The 13,856-nt window shown below is 47.5% G+C and overlaps 1 protein-coding gene across 1 annotated transcript; it reads left to right on the forward strand.

Moving 5' to 3' along the window:
* The first annotated feature begins 2,335 nt into the window (after positions 1-2,335).
* LOC128708667 (uncharacterized) lies at positions 2,336-4,026 on the forward strand. Its single transcript, XM_053803646.1, has 3 exons — positions 2,336-2,602; positions 3,315-3,435; positions 3,734-4,026. The coding sequence occupies exons 1-3, from the start codon at positions 2,336-2,338 to the stop codon at positions 4,024-4,026; spliced, it is 681 nt and encodes a 226-aa protein (XP_053659621.1).
* Positions 4,027-13,856: the final 9,830 nt, after the last annotated feature.

Raw genomic sequence — 13,856 nt, forward strand, 5'->3', positions numbered from 1 at the left:
GCACCCTTCGGCACATCTGCGGACCGGCACTGGCACGGCATGCGGCACGGTTCATGCATTTCGACACTAGTTGATGTTTAATAAAACTTTCGGAAAGAGTGTATGGGAGTGTAACGGAGCGCGAACGCGACAGGGAAGACCATGGAACCACTCCATCCATTGCAAAATCCTATTAGTTATAGCGAATAGAACTGAGTGAGCAGCGAGCTCGTGGACATGAGCCGGACGGAGCAACCAGCTGTACCACGCGCGGGACGGTATGATTATGTGTGTTTTAGACCATGTCTGTATTTTATATTAAAATAGTAAGCAGCGATACGGCATAGTTAGCTCGCGACCCTTTTCGATCGAGGGCTGCGACATAGGGCGTAAGAGACTTTAGCGCAAGTGAAAATCATGTTACCTTTATCTGTATCTGCCGTACGGGGCAATGTGTCCAGCGGGCGGGAGAATGGAAGTAGTAATCTAAACACTAATCAACCCCGTCTAGCCAACTAATCCAACGCCCGTCAAGAAATCCCGTTTGATGAGCAATGGTCATCAACTTTACACCTTCACTTAATTTACACTCACACCAACCAACCTTTAGGTAAGGATACGAGAAGAGATTTGATTTCGTGTTATGTATGCCGTACTTGTACATACACCAGAGCATCATATGCCAAAGGAAAGGGATGTAGCTAGGGAGTAAAGCAGCAGTCGATGCGCGATGCAACACAGGCAAGGAATACTTTCGAGCAATCTAGTAATCGTCGATCGAGAAGATTTCGTTCGGTAAGTGACAGAGTGAAATGGGTGCGGTTTTCCGCATCTAAACCGAGATTCTATTGAGAAAAAAGAGCGTTTGTTATTATTGTTGTTGTTGTGTAACGTCTTGTTTAAGGACAGAAGTGCGCGGGGGGAGTAACATAGCATAATTAAGCAGAGAGTACGTTATCGTTTGCATTGGAGAGGATTTTATTGTATGCAACAGAAATTATTTAATAAATTATTTACTACATGAGTTTGATAAATGTGTGTTGTTGTTTTTTAATATTTGTAGAATAAATCATCGTGTGACTTTCACATTTTATTTACGTTTTACATGACTCTATAAAATAAATAAAAAGTTCAGATCTTTAACACAAAACATGTCTACACATTATTCAAACCCTATAACCCCATTAAGTAATGATCATTTTCTTTCTGCTATTGAAAATTGAAAGGGAAAACAAAATCGAGTGATCACTAAAAAAAACTTTCTACACATTGTCCCACAGCAAGATATCACGCTGTTCGGCTCATTTAACGCACCATTATGCAATCTTCGTAGCAGGGAGTAAGTCATGTTGTTTAATCTTGGGCCTCCTCTCGAGAGCAATTTGAGCAAATTGGCATTGTCTGCTCGAAACGCAGCACATCACTTATCAGTTAAATGATTTAATGCAGCGGCAGTTGCAAGGTGAAATTTACTAGACTCGTAGATAAGGTTTCTTTTTGTGTTCCACGGAACTCTAAACTGTCTAACTCCACAAAATAGCAGACTTATCACAGTGCAGAATTTGCACGACGTTTTTAGATGTTCATTTTTATATCGTAAAACAACCGTATTTGACTGGCATTAGTTGGATCTCAACAAGCGCAACGAAGGTCAAGAGAAAAAAAAGGGATGAACGGAAATTGCCTGCGATAAGGGGTGGCTCAGGTGGACATTTGTGGACAGAAAAACTTCATGAAAGAAGGTTCGAAAGGGAGCCTCACGCGGCTAAACGCAGATAATGCGCCGGTGCTTGTACGGACGGTTGAGCTGAAACATGAAACGACTGCTTCTTCGTACTGCACAGCACTGCTATTGTTACACGATTTTTCCATTGTAAGCTTTAAAATCGGTCCCAATGCGTGTGCACCGACGGGGAAGTGGACGCACCTAGAAGGCACCAGGTGGAATGCTGGGCGACGGGAATGAGTTGATGAGCATAACAAAACGTGCAAACCGAAATGCGACAAACGCTACACCATCGAGGCTTCGCTTCCTTCAAACCGCTGCCAAACTGGTGCTGATGTTTAGGATGAAGCGTAGCGAGGAAAATTGTGTCTCATTGTCTTTCTACCTGACGATCTCGGGCAACCGCAATCGACCCACCCTCGGCCCGGAATGCTTACCTATCGAGGATATTTATGCTTGTTCGACAGTGGCCCAAGGCTCAGTGCTATGTACAACCTGTAGCAGTGCGTTCAGCTCCGGGAAAAGGATCAGTGTGTGGTTCCAGAGATAAAGCTTACATTCATGTGCTGGTGTGTGAACGTTCTAAAGAAAAAGTTGTGAAAATCGAACGATCAGTGACATTCTGCGACGATGAAACCTGCCTGCTTGTTAGTGTCAGCCTTTGTAGTGCTAATACTAGTGCTCGTGATCCCGGAAACGCATGGCAATGTGCATGATTTTGATGGCAATGAACTGCACACTCCGCCGTACGATCGGCGCCGTCCATTCGGCAAAGAGCAGATGCCAGTGGGACGCGGATTTACGGACAGTGCGCGCGATATACTGGCCAGTCCAGCCGGTCAGTTGGCTGCGTACGTCGCCAAGGAGATGATCAGTCGTTCGGCAGGAAATAGCCAGGTGCGTGTGTGTGTGTTTGGGTGTGGTTGTTATATAATAGTGTCTCTTGGCCTCAGAGTCATCAAAACTTCTGACAAATTTTCAGTCAAATAGTTAGAAAACAGTTGAGATCACTGTTTTTTTAACTTCACATTTCTAATGATGCACCGATCACATTTCCTTGTAAAAGAAGCAGATGATAATGCAAACAATACTGCACCACATGATATCCCAATTTACCAATGAAATAATGACTTTATTGTCATCAAAAGCTGAAGAAAACATTTCATTTGCTAGAGATGCTGTACAATCCAACTTTTTGTCTTATCATCTGCTTCATTTGCCTAAAATCATGGTTCGATGAATCGATAGCAGTGTAATGAATCGTAATGAACACTAAAATGAACCGTGTCAACTGACAGTACAGCGTTCATGCAGTTCTTTGGGAAATCTAATTAAAAAGCGCTACTGTTGAACAATGTTTGCATGAGTATACAAAGGAACTGGAAAGAGGCACCAACGGAACTCCGTACCAAATACATTCCATCCGTTCTAAAGCGGCGCACATTTATTACGTCAATCGCAACTTTTGCTTTTGAAACTTTTACTTTCGAAATCAAACAGTGAAAGGTGGCAAACTTCTTCCACCGAACTAATCAAAAACTCAAAAAAAAGCTAATTAATCGCTCCATAATGGATTCGTTGCTTCGTTTTATTCCAACCCACTCCACAGGTGCTCAGCTTGAACCTGACGAACCTCTTGATTCTGTTTCTGCTGAAAGCGCTCATCTTCGCCGCCGGACTGATCGGGGCCGGGAACTGGAGCCAGTACGCGCGAGGCCGCAGCGAAGCAGGTAAGCCACCATCCGCATTTACCATTATCCGACGCACCGCACCGGAACCGGCACCGTACACTCGCGCCCCGTCTCCGGCATGTCATTGTTTTCACCTGGTCGAACAAAACACCGGAAGCGACAAATAAAGCTCCATTCCAACCTGCAACAAGCCCGACGGTTTCGGTGATTGCAGCACCTTTGCCCGGTACCGACTCACAATGAGGGACACACAATGGTCCCGCAGTGCTAATGAGCGTTCTCCTTTCGCGCGAATCTCACCTTCTAACGCCCGTGTGCTTCTTTCGCGTGCTTGCAGGTGCTGCCAATGGGGGATTTTTACTGCCGGGTGAAGCGAACCTCATCGTCGGCTATCTGGCCGCGGAAGGTTCCGGCCAGGACGGATGCCTGATGCGTTCCGCCTGCCGTGCACCGCGGACGGCGGACGAGTACGCGCGGGCGGCACACGCCCTCATGAAGGGTGCGGAAATGTTCAACCCGGAAATAGCGGACAACTACAACTACAAGCGTCTGCTGGCGAGTCTGGACCGGGCCGCGATGGAAGGCCTGCAAGGAGCGCCGTGCGAAATGATCTACGCCTGTCATATCTGAAGCGGATGCAGTTGTTCTCCGATTAGTTCATAGCCTCTCGAGTGCAGTTGTGCATTTTAGTCTACAGTGAGTTTGAGCAATAAGTAAACCCAGAAAAGCAATAAAAATTTACAAGCATTTTCATTATGTTTCAATAGGCGAGTGTCACATCATTATTGACCTTTTGCATGGCACATTTAGTGCATTCAATCTCCAGGCGATGCAACAAACATTTGGCTGAAGGTACGGTTCGTAATGGATGAATAAATTAATTCACCCCAAAGACCAGAAATCTTTACAGCTTTTTCCAAACAGTATCGAATTTCATGTTCATCCTTAAACCCTTTTTCCGGTCAAGCGAAGATCTTACATTGCAGATAAGAGCTCGCTAGTGAGACTCCAATAGATTTGATCTAAAGATCCATCACCCATTCTCACTGTGCCCTTCCCAATGACAAGCCGAGAAGGTAAAGCATCACGACGCTGCCAACAAGTTGTTTTACGCCGCCATAATCCATCCTGTGGGCATTGGGCTAAAATATGCCCTCTAATGAAGGAGAATAACAGCAGCAGGTACCCTTCTATTATGTTCCATTCCTTACTCCGCTTCTACGCTTCTACGTTGCAATCGATCAATTGAAATCCCACCCACCGACCCGAGGGTGAAACTGCACGGAGGGAACTACGAGCGATAATCATTCGGGGACATTCGAGCATTGTAACTCAACACCCATATGCTGCTGTCCGAAAGTGCGCCAAGTAATAAGGGTGCCCCCGGATAGCGAGAATAACAAGTGAAAACGGTAAGGTACAAGATAAGCAGCGAAAAAAACGGAGGGGAATGCACATTCGAAAACGAAGGGCCTGTCGGAGCACCCCGAGTGCCGAGTGCGGGAAATCGTCATACCGTGCCAATGGGGTACGACCGACGGGATCCCGGCACCCGGCTGTGAAAAACAACTGTTTAAATCCACTTTGGATTTCCGAGCAATTTACATTCAAAAGCACTTACACTTCACGTTCACGGGTATCCGTGAGAGAAGGACGAAAGAATGGCACAGCGAACTCGGAGCCGCACACCCACACAGTTGGGTTGACTTTTCATGGGGAGTTTTTCCGGCCGCCAACCAAACGGGTCCCGCAGTGCTTCCGTTCGAATGTATGTGTGTGGTTGCCCCTTGTTCGGCCTCACTGTCCCTGTCACGTTGCTCGTTAGTGTACCGGTTTGCAGGATGGAAAATGTTAATTCATGAACCATCGCCTGGATGACAATGATACACAACAGGAAAGAAATTCCGAAGGGCCCGTTGACGTCACTGTACCTCACCCTCGTAGCCGGTAATGTCCTATTGAATGAGTCTAATTTAAATTAAGAATGACAAGCAACACTTCGATTTGTCTTTGCATCCACTCGGGAGGACCCGGCTGCATCGTGGCAACTCTTGTGGGATGTTCCTGTTTTGAACGATTCTGATGGATGTCGGTCGATTCTTGGATTCTTACTTTTTGGGTTTGTGTGTTTGATGAAAGTGGAGCAAACAGGAGCAACCAAAGGTAACAACGGCGTTAGGAATTGGGCAGCCGTAGTTTCAGATAACCAATCAATGACACTTTGAGTTGTCAAACTTTACTACCACAGTTATACTTAAGTATAAAACAGCATATCATAAACTGAAATTAGTCACTATCAGAGCGATTTCCTTTTGGATTTAAGATTAATATTGTAGTAAATAAATATTTATCAATAACCGCTTAGCGAACACTGGCCAAATGTAAAGTCACAATAATTTGCGATAAAAATATCAAAATACCCAACAGCAATTCAATCAACCCGTGCCGAGGACCAAAAGGAGCATCAGTTGAACGAATGACGATTTACTGAGATCACCCGCATCCGGTACATCATCCGTACCTTGATGTCCCCGATCTCAGCTTCCTGGGTCGAACAATTATTCGCCAGCCGTCCCCTCGCTCCGCTTCCCCGTTTCCGACCGAGGGGAACACCCGAACACGAAGTGGCCATGTGGCACGGGACCGCTATCGAACAGCAGAATCGAAAGGATGGAAAAGTGTCGTGCGGCTCTAGAACCAGCACCGATTGTATCCCGCACTCACCTCCCGCCAAACCCCCCGGTGGGTGCCCTCGGGGTATACATATGTCGGAATTGAAATAGAATTCAATTCTCGACCCTCCGCGCCATAGAATATGTCCGCTCTGGCCAGCATCCAGCAGTTCGGTGGCCTGCACACAACGCATTGTTATTGCCCGGTTTCGAGAGCAATGAAGTCGAAATGTTGCGACAATTCGCAAACGCCCTCGTACACCGCCTCGCACCGATGCTACCGACCGAGTGACAGGGAAATTACTAATTCACCCAGGACGCAATCGTCTACGGTGCGTTCGGAAACAAAACGATAATTATGCTCTCTTATTATCGCAACCTGATCAAACGCACTGTGCCCTGCGTCCGGAAGGTGGTCGTTCCTTCGGTGGCGGTTTTGTTTCCGTTTGATGTTGCCCGGGCTCGGATAGCCGGATGGACACATTTTCAATGGAACTGCTCAATGAACGATCTGTTCGGGGTGGTTTTGCATCGACTATTTGGGCAGGTTGCTGCAGTGGAATAATTAATATTTTGATAGGATCTGATGCAACGCTGCCGTATGAAACATTGTGCTTATCGCAAGGGTATCCAGAGATCATTTAAAATAGTGTGTTTCCAATTTCATCTGTAAACTGTGTGCCAAGGAAAAAGGAGCATCAACCAAAATTTCCACCTCCCAAAAAAAAATAAAGAAGACAACCCCCGAAGCGTATCTTCGGTTAATACTTGCATAAAATATATGTATCGCCGAAAATTGCCTGCGGCTACTCGTGCGCTAGAATCGCTTAAAAAAGGCACAAAAAGGGAGAAGAAATAGGACCCGCAGAGCATGGCGAAAATTCATCCCGGCATAAGAAATTATGCTCATCATCATGGCCGGAGCACTGGCGCACACCCTGCCACACCGATCTCCGATGACAAAACACACACACACACACCTCCTGCTGGGACCGGAATAAAAAAGGATATCGACGGTACGATCCGTCTCCGATATGGCCGTGGCGCTGGGTTGCCCGATTGCTGCAGGCATTCCACGGCCGTGGTTAGAACGGTTCGGTTGGGAAAAAGTCACGTCACACATCACAGGCGAAGCGAAAAATTGGAAAAAGAAATCGACCACACCAAGTCGTTACCGAGCGGGGCGGAATGGTGTTTTTGCTCCCGGTGTGGAACTGTTGTCCGCTTCCTTGTTTCCGTGAAGTTTTCACCCCCGGATGGCACGGAAGAAACTTCTGGTATTGGTACGAAATGGAAAACAGCTAACCAACCCACACATGCGAACGATGGATTTCGAAATCGGCCCATCTGAGAGGGGGCCCCAGGAGTTCTAGGAACTGCGGTTCGATGGGATGAAGACACGTAGAAAGATACGCAGATATGCCACCGAAGCTGGTGTTGCGAAACTCCGGCACTGTACGGTGGAGGGATATGGCTAAGGGAAAACCTCAAGAAAATGAGAATTTGTGTCTCCCCTGGTCGGGCGCTTTAGCGAGAACACGTTGAAGCTGATCGTTGTTGTGGGAAGTCGTTCTTCAAGCACTTCCAACTCAAAAAAAAAAAGACGACAGCAAAAATGCCGGTGGATGACGAGCAAAGCCCATCATCGTCGCCAAAGCCAGACAGAGTTTTCATTCCGACCAGAGTTCGACGGCACACACACACACACACGGGATGCTTACCGCTCCACAGCAACAGCATATCCCATCCAGTTATCTATCTAAATAGAAAACATGCGCTTTTTTGCCCGCTTCCATTAAAAAGTCATTAAACATCCTCTTCTCTGTTGCGAAAATTATTAAACACGCTCTCGCATCAAAGTTTGCCCGATGCGGGGGAAAAACATTTTCCCCTTCCCGGGTTCCGCCCTTACCAATCTATCTATCACGGCCTTCCGGATCCGGAACAGCCTCGTTCCGGTAGCACCGCTTTACCACTCCGTGCTGTGTATTTTTATTGCACGTTGTTTTTCCAGGCCCTTTTTCCGTCCCAGTTTCGTCCTTTCGGTGCGGGTTGGAGCAGGCTTATTGTTAGTTTCATTCGCTTATTCCGCCCTGCATTGTTTCAGCGTGCGCTGGGATAGATATTTCCGATCCGTTCCCGGGGCCGCGCTGTCACGATAGTGCGCGGTTAAATGAGCCGGTGGAAGTGTGGCGATATCATTTACCTCGTGAAATGAACAATATGGCCGGAATGATACATACAGGATGGGCGAGCGTGTAGTCAACTTTGCCGAGCTTTAAAGTACAACGACAACGAGCAAAGTTAATCTACAAGCAATGTGCAAAGTTCTGAATGCTATCCAACAGTTCCTGGATCACCGGTAACAAACTCATTACGTTCGACTTTAAAGTTGCAACTTCACGCACCAAAGAACGTTTTCTTCGCTGAAAAGTATCACTCGCTGACGGCCATCGTTCCCGGATGTTTGTGCCTCGTAACGAGTCCACCACATACACAGACTCCTGAAGTGGGGTGCTTTTAGCTGGAAGATCTTCCTTTCCTAAATGATGGAGAATTCTGGTCCTGGGTGTAAACGTACAAACACTCAGCAGCAATGCCTACTAGGGCCTCTAAGCAATATGTGGTTGTCTTCCTAAAAAAAAGCGACAGTTAACGGGCAAACACTGGAAAGAGAAATACTCTCTCCATCGTCGAGCGGGCAATGTTCCAAGGATAATGGATCCATACCACCTAAAGTAGGAAAAGAAAACCCCCCCCAAAACCCGAAGGAACCACTTCTACCAGCTTCACTCCATTTTGGTTTCAGCTCTTATTAGTGTTTATCCCGCCCGAAAGTGAGGCACAAAAACGATTTCGCCCCGTTTTAATGTTTATTGAAAATACATTTAAATGCTTTTTCGCTGCGGAAACCCGTTTTCCACGCAACCGAGACGACGACGCGTACGCATGTGAGGAGCGTGTGTGTTTCGCCAAAGGTTTCGCTGCGCAATCATTTACCCGCCATCCGAAGGCATCGCATCCGGGCGTTGGTGGGATGGGAAAATGAATGGATTTTGGCGAGCAGAGGCCTGCACGGGTGGGTTTGAAGAAGGGTGGCGAGGGAAGGTGGGGATGAAATCGAAAATTGAACCGAACGGAAAATGAAGCCAAAAGCGGATTCATGCGACGGATAAAAATCATCATCAGCAGCATCATGGTCCACCGTACCGCTTGGGCTGCGTCCGACCGGCTGGCTGCGTACGTTCCCGTCAGCCGTAAATCAAGACCCATCGGGAAGGGGAGGGGGAGTCCCGTAGGTGGGTGGTTTTGAAATTGAGCAGCAATGAAAGAAACCTCTCCGAGCAGCAGGAGCCAGTGATGCGCGTGGGGTTGGGGTGGACAGGATCATGGACCATTCCAACGGCAAAATGGAGAGCAGCGAAACGAAAGTGTACACGTACATTAAGCTTTTTATGTTCGCCGTAGATAAAAGGAATCATGTTTTTTTAATTACGATCGTTTACGACTTTTTTTTGTTGTTCATTCCTATCTTGCCTGCAACCATTTCGCCGTTTCGTCCTGGCCCCCGTTTTCCCTCCCATCCGGCGCAGCCCCACACCCGCGGATACCCGGGGAAAAACGTTTTAGTAACTGTCCGTAAAACGGTTTTCGCGAAATTGGCTAATGTATCCCGCATAAAATATACAATCTCTTTGCCTGTTTGAAGGGACCCGAAATGGTTGGTGCGGCGAGTGGTCGGTTTGGGTGGGTGGGCTTCTGGATATGGTGTGTGCGTGTGTTACGGCTCGTAAAGAAAAACCGTGCGATGGCGGTGAAAATGGACGCGCAAGGATACATCGGATGGAAAACCTGCCCGTTGCTCAGTGCGAGGCGCGCGGGGTGGGTGAGAAAACGATTTTCGAAAATTCATAATCGATTCGTGGCATTTTTGGCGTTGAAGGGTTGTTGTTTGATGGGATTCCGGGCCCGTTTCGTGGAGAATAATGCTTGGAATGTTAAGCGAAATGCGAATTTCAGGATTTAAGTCAATTATGTGCATTGCTTTTTTTATATATTTAAGCTGAGAACTATTAAGCCATATTTCCACAGAATTTATCTCTATCTGGTGGAAATGTATTAACAATATATAACCAGTTTCATTCGTAAAAAATCGAAGGATATGTTTCGAAGAAACTGAAACAGAACAATAGAAGTACCTTCAATTTGTAGTCTTCCCTTCAACCATTTACTTTTGAGAAACGCAGTTAGACTAAGAATAAAAAAACCAAAAGAAAACCTTCAATATTGTGCTTTTTTATACTGCTTTCCACACACACACACACACACATTGGGAACCGATTCTAAAATCGTCAAAGGACCGATCCGAAACGATGGCATCGCTTGATGGCCTGTCGGAAACGGAGATCCACCAAGCTTCCTTTGAAGTAAGTTTACGTTTACTTTGCCATCGTCAAACACCGGCGATACTGTGACGGAGTAGTGCGCTTCTCGGTAACTCGTGATGTTGTTTCTTGCCGTGGCCCTTTGGTTAGGAACAACCGTCACATTCGGGCCCAACTGGAGGACGATAAAAAGAACGAAAAAAAAGATGCAACAACAGAAAAAAAGCGAACTTTTGATGGTTTTGTTTTATGTTTAAGTAATTTGGCAAAGTTTATTTCCCTTTTTTTTATTTTGGCAAAAACCACCCCACCCACACACGGGTTGAGGTTCGGAATGGCTCGATTCCAGCGACAGGACATTGCACAACCACAACATACTCGTGCCTGTCTCTCCCCGGCCCCACGGTGTTCGGCTCCACGCGTTTGATCCACAGCAACGGGAGAAGAGAGTTCAGCAATTAGATTTGGTTTAGTGCATTACCGTGCATTACCAGCCGGGAATCGTCGGTTCTTACGCTCTGTGTTTATTTTTTTTCTCGCCGTTCTATTCCTTCGCTCGTTTGTTGCCGTTGTTTCTTCACCATTTTGGGCATGTGTGTGAGTGGGGTTTCTGAGTGGGGCAGCCACATCTCTTAACTCCACTCGGGCACTAACACGACAAAATGCTTTCTATTTCCATCCAATCCCTTTGCCACCCGCTCCTTCGCTTTGCCAAGGACTCCCCGTTTCATCTGCGTTCCCTTTGACTGCGGTGTGTCAAGTTGTCACTAATGCATTTGCGGAGGGTTTGCTACTTGACACTTTGGCCAACCGTCGGGGCGCTTCAAGAATGTGTCCCTTACCTTACCCCGGAACGAACGTCTTTGTGCTTACGTGGCCTAAATAAAGCAAACACCCATCGCACGGCGAGGGCGTACCGGGGCCACGTGTCGGAACAATTCATCCGAGATTGAGCACAACAAAGGTGTCAGCAGCGACCGCTCCGACGGGCTATGCGAGTGACAAATAATTATAAAGCTTATTTTCACCATATGTGGCCATTTTGGTGAGTGGCAAACCAACGACCAAGGACGCGAGGTATTATTAACTCCTGACTCTAATAAAAAACTTCCGTGAAATCTACTCCGCCCTTCGATGCCGGGAGGGGGTTGACTTTATTGGAAAGTGGTGCTCACGATAATTAGCGCGAACGGAACCAACCGGAAGTGTAAATATTGTGACACAGTAAGTGAGTGCACGTGTTATTATTTGAGCCCAGGGATAACGCCCCTTAATTAGACGAAGAATTATTTTCATACAATCAGTTCCAAACGGAACAGGCATTAATTCACACACGATTGGAATGGGCTTCAAGTGGGGTGTTTTTCCCATGACGAGAGAATAAAAATAATGTTTCTTCCTATCAACTTCGTATAAAAGTTGGAAGTTCGTATACCCGAAACATACCGTACCGCCAGTCACATTAAAGCAGCTCTTGCCGTCCAATCCTGCAAATCTACCGATGGGAGATTTCCACTCCGGCCGGTATCGTGGTATCATGATAAATTGATTTGCTCTGGTCAGGTTGGGACAAGATTCGCCTGCCCGAACAGTCAAACAGGCCGCGTTCACCCGTTTCGCCGCAACAGCAGTAGTATAGCGAACATAATTACATTTGCTAAACTTTATTTCCACAAATGTCATCCACCCGCTTCCCGCATGGCTTTAAAGCGAAACAGATCGGCTGGCAACGGGATCAATCGATTGCCGTTTATCGAGCAGGTAATGCGACACAGCAGAGGGGGGGGGGGGGGGGGGGGGACGTGGGGTGGTAGAACAAAATGGAAAACGGGTTTAGATTGATAAAAATCTTTTCCGTTGTTAAAGTAGAAGAGAAAGTGATTTAGTGCATCAGTAGCGTTGGCGGATATTAATTCGCTGAGATCACCATACAAAACCCTTCCATTATCACGGTCAGCATCGAAACCCTGCCGCTGTCAAGAGTTTGTTTTCAATTTATTTAAATACATCCAAACACACTCGCCAAAAAAGAAAAACCGCTTATTCCACCAAGTATCTGGCCAACCATCCTTCTCTGGCACAGACACAAGGAAAAGGCTAAAGTAAGAGTAATAAACAACACCAGAAAAAAAAGACTCACCGAAACAATCCCCGGAATGTTGTTCTTTTCCAATCAACTTCAGCCGCCCAGCAGCTCGATTCCCAGATGGCCAGATGGCCGACTGTCGGGGCACCCGAAGCATGATAGGTATATCTCCAGATCTCCGCACCCAAAACAAAGACTTCGCCGTCGCCCGTGCTGGCGATGTGAGAAAGGTATACGAAACTACAAAACTTCATCCCCAGCTGACCCCATCCCACAACCCATCGGCACTGTCCATCGGCGTGCTTCGAATCGTTGGCCGTAGGGCAGTATGGACAACCATTTTGTAGCTGCTCCCGTTTCGCATCCACCATGATCCAAAATGCTTCGTTCTGCTCCGCACACAACCATCATGTGCAGTCACGCGCCACACGCACCCACACAACGGCAAGCACGCGAACAGGACGAAAGGGGCAACACCAGCGAAAACAGCACAGGACACGGCCCGAAACGCTAGTTATCCCTGTTCAACCACCAGCAAGCCAGCCCGTTGCCGTAGAAACGTGCACCGAAAACATTAGCTCGAAATGATTGGTCCATTTTTTTTGGCCACATCGTCCACGAAAAGGATCGTCCCGGTGGTTGTGTGGTGGTCCCGCTTCATTCTGCTACCGAGGCTGTACGTACTCCGCACGAACAACAGACCCTCCGGACATGCGCACGTGGCCCGATCGGGATGCAGCGAAGTCGGTGCTCTCACTCGGTCAAAAATGGTTGTCCGCTTTGGCAGGTTCGTAAATAAATGCCCATCGTTATCTCACTCGCGCACGCTGCTTTGTCCATCACATTCACCCCCGCTTTGAATAGCGTACGCACCCCTTGCGTGGAATAACTTTTGCTGGCAACACTGCTGCGCTATTGCTCATACACGCACGCACACACGCGCGCGCGCGCGTCCACATCCCGCTGAAGTACCGTGAAATTGCACAGTTGATAGAATCGTTCACCGTCGTCCGTCCAACCCCCGAGCGACAGATTTACCCCCCTCTCCCCCACCCTGGCAACAGTGTCCTACCAGTGTTCCTCGCGCAAAAAGGACCTTGGCACAGCATTTCGCGCCCGTACACACAATCGCACCAACAGCACACATCGGGCAATCGGGACGTGCAGAGGCCGAGACGAGTGGACTCCGGGGGTGGAAAGTGCTCGGAACTGAACGCCAACCCCGTCGGGCCAGCGATCCGGTACCGTCGCGAGGGGACATCAGATGATATTAATTTTGTTACTTTCGAGCATTTCCATTTCACCGTCCGAGCAGGC

The sequence above is a fragment of the Anopheles marshallii genome, chromosome 2 (genome assembly GCF_943734725.1).
Source record: "Anopheles marshallii chromosome 2, idAnoMarsDA_429_01, whole genome shotgun sequence".
NCBI lineage: Eukaryota > Metazoa > Arthropoda > Insecta > Diptera > Culicidae > Anopheles > Anopheles marshallii.

Excerpts from the sequence above, each read along its gene's own strand:
- LOC128708667 (XM_053803646.1), top strand. The coding sequence starts at position 2,336 with ATGAAACCTGCCTGCTTGTTAGTGTCAGCCTTTGTAGTGCTAATACTA. Across the intron at positions 2,603-3,314 it reads GTTCGGCAGGAAATAGCCAG|GTGCTCAGCTTGAACCTGAC; the intron begins GTGCGTGTGTGT and ends CCCACTCCACAG. Across the intron at positions 3,436-3,733 it reads GCGAGGCCGCAGCGAAGCAG|GTGCTGCCAATGGGGGATTT; the intron begins GTAAGCCACCAT and ends GCGTGCTTGCAG.